Source organism: Sinohyriopsis cumingii, chromosome 8 (genome assembly GCF_028554795.1).
Source record: "Sinohyriopsis cumingii isolate HCF-2022 chromosome 8, ASM2855479v2, whole genome shotgun sequence".
Classification (NCBI taxonomy): domain Eukaryota; kingdom Metazoa; phylum Mollusca; class Bivalvia; order Unionida; family Unionidae; genus Sinohyriopsis; species Sinohyriopsis cumingii.
Genome location: NC_142968.1, coordinates 12,664,063 through 12,670,577, shown reverse-complemented (window position 1 = coordinate 12,670,577; position 6,515 = coordinate 12,664,063). Strand labels below are relative to the sequence as shown.

Sequence of the window (6,515 nt, the reverse complement as noted above, 5' to 3'; positions counted from 1 at the left end):
GTATTGGGGATTGGCCAGGTTGGACCTGTGTCGTATCTTGGTGGGTATATAGAGGTTTTAATGCCCGTAAAATTGTGATTAGTCTATTGTTTGAGCTAGGAGATGACACCTATTTTTTCTTTCTTTTTCTCGAACAGGTCATTACATGAAATTTTCCTAAATAGTTTTATTTTAATGTTATATTTAGCTATCCATAAAAAACTAATAGATCGATCGTTCGATTCATTTGACTTGCTATCATTTATGCATTAGATGCACCTATTCATCTCTTTCTGTCTGTCCGTTTTTATGTCTGTCTGCAGTAAATTATGCATGGCCTTGACAAAAACAACCTGCTGGCGAGAGTAACCGCGGTCTACTTAGACTTGACATAATGATGTTAGAATTAATTCGATTTCGCTGTTGCAACACCAGGCATAGCACAGCCCTCGGGAAGTCTAGGGCGAGACTACTACAATAGTGCCGAGGTGGTATTTGGCGAAACGTCATCGTAGGTAACCTTTCCTTCAGAAATATATCTAAAATAGACGCTCTCTATCGTATGACGGTAATCGGCCAGAAAAACAGAGGTCATGGTATTTGTGATTCTTGGTTAGCGTGTTGGCGGGTATGACGACCGTGTTATTTCCTAATACAGTAATATCAAGAAAACTAGCGCCTCCTTGGACATCGTGGCCATCTTAACCAAAACAACACAGCGACAGGTTAGATGAGCATGTTCGCAGGGGAGATAACAACCAACCATTCCAAATCAACTAAATGTTCATATCGCGCTGCGCATAGAGGAATGATTATGCCGATATACCCAAAAATTAAAGACCTAAAGATTTTCTCCTAGGGAATATATCTGAGGTTGAAATTTCCTTACGGGCGGAGGTTGAACAGCGGCACACTCTTTATCTAAAGTATATGCACACCGATCGAAGTATTGGCAGGCAGAACCAATAATGCATAGATCCGACCTGTCAATCAAATCCACCGATATTGACCAATCGGATAAGAGCGTCCGGTGCTACGGTAACATCCGCCATGTTTTACCCACAAACAAACGTGTGGTGAGAATACAGCTGCATTACAGACTTTCGTGATTTTTGGGATATATTGGCAAAATGGTGCTTCGATGTGCATGGGGAACATGCAATGCAGATGAGAGATATCCGGAAAGGTTGGAAGGAGGCCGTTTTATTCGTTTTCCGACTCCAAAACGTGATTTGGAAAAGGTGAACGATGGATCAAAGCGTGTGGTCGACCGCACGAACAGCTTAATATCACCAGAGTAAACCAACACAAGGCCGTTTGCTCAAAGGTAATTCAGTTTAGATTTCACTATAGTAAATAAGTATATGTAGTATTCTAGAAAGTAATGTTAAATAGAAAAAATATCTAATACACATTTCGTAAAGCTGGTTTATGTAATTGTTGTTATCATGGGTTAACTACATTTTTTCAGTACGTCATATGCTATTCATGGCGGGCAAGTTTATCACGTGGAAGAAAACCCCGGGAAGAACCGGATACTCACGGGAAGCTACTAAAAAGCTTTTTTACATACCCACATTGGCCAAGCCCAAAATCGGAACCAATGTGGACGTATGTGAGATGGCAGTAACCAGTAAAGGTGATAGTCTTTGACCACTCGGGCATCCATGTCACCCTGTAATACTAGTGCTTTAATTATAAGTATACATTTATCCCAAACCAGCCCTCTTGATATTTTTATCTTGTATTGAAGGAATTAACAACAGATTAATACCATGGGTTATTGTCAGAGCATGCATAATGGAGCATATATTTATGTTATGACTAGGTTATAAATAAGAATAAAAATTCTTTATTTCAGACTACATTGTCCATACATCTAAATTAAAATAAAGATATAAAATGTTTCTTTGCTGATATTACTATAAAATGTCAAATCTGATTTGCTTTTTTGATTGTCATATAATGCATTGTTTTGTAAATATACATATTTTTCAGCACTTTGTTGGAGGAAATGGACCAAATGAGAATTACCCAGACCCCATTCAAGCTGATGGTTCACGTACTATGCCAGCAAGAAAACTTCCAGTGAAGAGAGCTTCTTCACAACAAAATGAAACCAGTCAACATAAACGCAAATGCCTGCATTTGGAAGAAAACATGACCACGTAAGTGCCAAGTAACTCACAGAATATGTCTAGCTTTATTAATCTTTTACATATGAAATTTAACAAGTTTAATTTCAGAATAAATTCAGACATTAATCTTAAAGTAAATATGCAAAGCTAGCAAGTTAATGAACTGATACTCTTTGAAAAGTGTTTCAATTATATTGCTTATACTTCACAATCAATTAAAAAATACATACATACCCCTGGTATATATATATATATATATATATATATATATATATATATATATATATATATATATATATATATATATATATATATATATATATGAAAACTACTTGTTGACTAACATCATTGTGCATAACTATTTATTTCTTACAGATTGAACAGTCCATATATGAATTATGAGTCAGGGGTGTCTACACAGACTGAAAACCCATGTAAGTATTTTATTCTGAGGATTGCAGATGTGGAATTGCATAATCTCTGTAAAATTCAGATAACTTTTGTAACATTGAAGTCATAAATGGAATGTCTGGTTTAATTCTTTCCACATACATATCCTCCTGTGTGTAAACAATGAATTCACAAAATTCACAACCTGTAACCATAAGTTGGCCTTGAATCTGTGCATAGTAACTGTGTGTCTTCTTTAATGATACATGTTCATCCTTCTGTAAATAGAAATCTGGTATATCACTGCATGCCTTTTCAATGGTCATTTTTCTAGCAGAGAAGGGGCATTTAATTTCCACAATTCCACATACTCCATTGTCACACAGTTTCCCATCAGGCGAGGCACCCAAAAATGAAAAGTCATTATTAACCACAAAGCCACACTCATGGAAATGCCTAGACGGATACAATTCAAGATACTTTTCTTTAGCAGTTTTCTCATGTCTTTTACCATATTCAAGAGCTTTGGCTTTCACATCATTTTTTGAAAATAAACTGTTAATAAACGTTTCACTGGGTTTAGATTTCCTTGATATTACTTTTCCAAAATTAGATGATGTAAGTCTGTCTTTTCTCTCATGAAACCAGTGATTCGACAAGGCCTGATTTCTTGTCTGTACCTCAGTGTCACATGGATTTATGCACTTTGTGTTCTCATTGAGTGGTTTGAACTCATCTGGTAAACAGACTGGAGAAGCCCTTGTCACAGATGTATTACCACAGTCCTGAGTTATTTGTGTAGTTTCCCTCAGGTACTTTGTCTGAAATGAAGAAAATAAATACTTTTCTTATTTTTTTCAGGGATATCAGCAATGGATATATTAGCAGTTGCAGCTGAGAATCAGGATCTAATGCTCTAATTGTCAAATAGTTCAAAAAAGATACAAGAGCTTCAACTTGAATCGTCATCAAAAGAGAAAGAAATTCAACATCTGAAGAAAATAATTGCCAAGAAACAAACATTGAGTGTAGCAATTGTGAATACATGAATATTTTTCTATTACATATCAATTCAAGTATGTTGTATCAGCATGATGAATAAAAACAAATTATTAAAGCTATATTGTTTGTCATGTTTATTTTAATCTGGAAGTAATAAATGGTTAACTCTATGTTCCATCTACAACCAGATTTTAAACAATTATTTCTGTTGGTAAATTATTTGTATTTTAAATTCATACTTTTTGTTTATATCTGTCTGGCAAACCACTGGCTTTCTTTTCCTACTCTCTGTCGGTCTAGCAACCACAACATGGTTAAGTGGCACTGGTTTTATTTTCGATCCCCCTGGCACATGCCATTGCTGAGGTAAGCTTGTGCTGCTCAACTGGTCAGGAACAGTGGTGAAGTTATGTAGTTTGAAACCCTGTAGGGACTTAATTAGCCCTACTACATGGGAGCAATGCCCACTGACCCTGCAACAATACATATATATTTTTCAGATATCATACACATTAATTAGTTAAAAAAATGCTATTGGTGATGTCACAAAACCAACACCAGCGCCATCTACCAGATAAATAATTTAGAATGCAGTGTCGTGATGTTTTTCTAATGCAAAGGGATTTCAAACCAATATTGATTTTGACAATTTTTATTGGTTGGGAGTGTCAAAGCATTGTGACATCTAACGAGGGGGCTGAGTTTTTATCACGGGGCCGGGGTACAAAATATTCCGCCCAAATTACGTGACGTCATGTATGGATGACCCTTGACTAAAATTATTGATCACTGTGGAAATTTACAAAGGTGGCCAGGTAATAAACTGGGTCAAGAGAAAAGGACCTTTGGTGAAATCAACAGCTAACATGATACTACAATTTTTATTATCAACAGCTGCAGCTTTCGTTGTGAGATTACAGCACGCTAACACCTTTAGGTTGACCTCATCCAAATATATCCATTTACGTAATTTAACATTTGTTTTTGCCGAATGTTCTTCTTGAACAGTGTGTATATAATGACATTCTAAAAGAATATGGATGTTTGAGGATCCAGATAAAGTGAATGCTCGCCATTTTAATGTATGTGCAATCAAATTGTAAAAAATAACACATTAAATAGTCGGTACCGAACGCCTACATGACCTGCACGACTTATACTATAACAGTTGCCATTACTTCAGGGTATTAAACAGTTCAAATATTAAACATAGCTCATAAAAAATACAAAACATTAAATCTTACCCAGCTTTACATGAACAGTATGCATCTTCACACTTTTCCTCCGTAATTTCGATGTGCAGACGGTGCGGAGGCTGGTTCTTCTTCATAGATGGCCAGCATCTCGCTTCTACGCGAATCTTGTTTTCAAACTCCAAAACTTTGATTTCGTGTATATATCCTTGCGTAAAGTAGTTCAAACCCTTCTGCAACACTTTACTGGAAAGCTTCTCTTGATCAGGAAGGTATTTAAGTGAAATATTATCGGGAATACGCGAGAGAGAATCTGACATGGTGCCTGTATTCTGTGATGATTCAGCCATTTTAATGGGAAGCTTGGGGTTCGCAGTAACAGTCTCTAAGGGGGCGGAGCTTCACTAGTCATTTAGGATCTATGCATTCTTGTTCATTGTTGGGTTAACCATACATGGAATTTTTGTAAACAAAATTTTGTGTACCTTTAAGCCAAGTATAGAGTGAGTTATAATCGAGGATGGTTAGAGCAGCTGGTACTTTGACGTTGATGTCTTCACACCAAATGGAATATGTTTCGTATTTCCTGGCTCAAAGTGTCGTCTTTCATTTCGTACAGCTTGTTTTCTTCTACTTGTCTGAAAACTCAAACCTATATTTTGATATATTTTAGCTAATTTGAGCGAGAAGTATCAGTTAAAAGAGTTGAGTAAACTGCATCCCGTGTGTCTTCACCAGCTTTACTAAACATTCTTTACAAATGATTGTATATTGTCTTCAGTAAGCCGGAAATATTCCCATTAACTAAGGGCACAATTTTCAATATTTGTTTTCTCTTCATCAAAATGGGTTCGATGAACATTAACATTTACTGTGGTCATGGTTTGGGAAGTGCTACGTTCATTTCTCACATACGTGAACAATATATAGGAAAATGCGTCGATTCATCGCGAGCCCCAACTCCAAGTTGGTAATATAACTAAATGTTTCAGAAAAAAAACATATCAAAACGATCAACTACACTGCAACCATTTTGTGTTATGCATGAGAGCTGACCATTTTTGTCATCGAATAACCTTCCATTCATATTTACGTTAAAATGAATGTATGAATCCATTAGGGATAGGTCATAATCAACATCACACCCACGCACAAAATCAAGTGTTTGTGTTTGATTTAACGCCATTCTGCGGCACTTTATTGGCTATACATGGCGACCAGTATTACTGGTGGAGGAAAAATAGCAACAACATAAAAAAACCGGTAAGAACCACCAACACACGGGAAGCTACCGCTAAGCCTCTTCGCATACCCACATTGGCCGAGCTCGAAACTTGACAGTGGTGAGATGGCAGTGATTAGTAAAGGGGATCGCTTTAGACTACACAGCCACCCAGGTCCCTAATATCAAATATATCGTGAGGGATGAAATCATCAATATGTTTAATTCTAGCGCTAAAATCTCCTGATAAGAAAAGATAAGAATGTTGATACTGGCTTTTGATTTGAGATAAGTTCTCGCTTAATAATTCAATTCCATCTTCATTAAAATTGTTATGTATAGGAAAATATTCAGTGGGTAATGTTCGTATAAACCATAATTATGTCTTTATTAGTATGCAAAGCAGCTGACTTAAATAGCAGACGTGGTCTTCAAACGTATCAAATACTTCTTCACAAAATCTTCCATTACAGCAGATTTACGCAAAAAAACCTAGTTACTACTCTCGAATTCCTACCTTCACCCATGTTTTACGAACACAATGCAAGAATCGTAAAATCTTCAAGAAACGTATAAAATTCCTCTGATGAT

General features: G+C 36.2%; 1 protein-coding gene and 1 pseudogene across 2 annotated transcripts; one reads left to right on the top strand and one right to left on the bottom strand.

Moving 5' to 3' along the window:
* Nucleotides 1-951: 951 nt before the first annotated feature.
* Nucleotides 952-3,467, top strand: LOC149792992 (uncharacterized; annotated as a pseudogene). Its single transcript, XR_016422688.1, has 4 exons — nt 952-1,306; nt 1,978-2,147; nt 2,493-2,551; nt 3,369-3,467. The product of XR_016422688.1 is annotated as an uncharacterized LOC149792992 (transcript).
* Nucleotides 2,164-5,120, bottom strand: LOC149792991 (uncharacterized). The gene is made up of 3 exons (XM_089966855.1): nt 4,754-5,120; nt 3,749-3,982; nt 2,164-3,328 (listed from the first exon to the last, which is right to left on the bottom strand). Exons 1-3 carry the CDS (start codon nt 5,050-5,052, stop codon nt 3,316-3,318), a joined length of 546 nt encoding a protein of 181 aa, XP_089822981.1. The 5' UTR covers nt 5,053-5,120; the 3' UTR covers nt 2,164-3,315.
* Nucleotides 5,121-6,515: the final 1,395 nt, after the last annotated feature.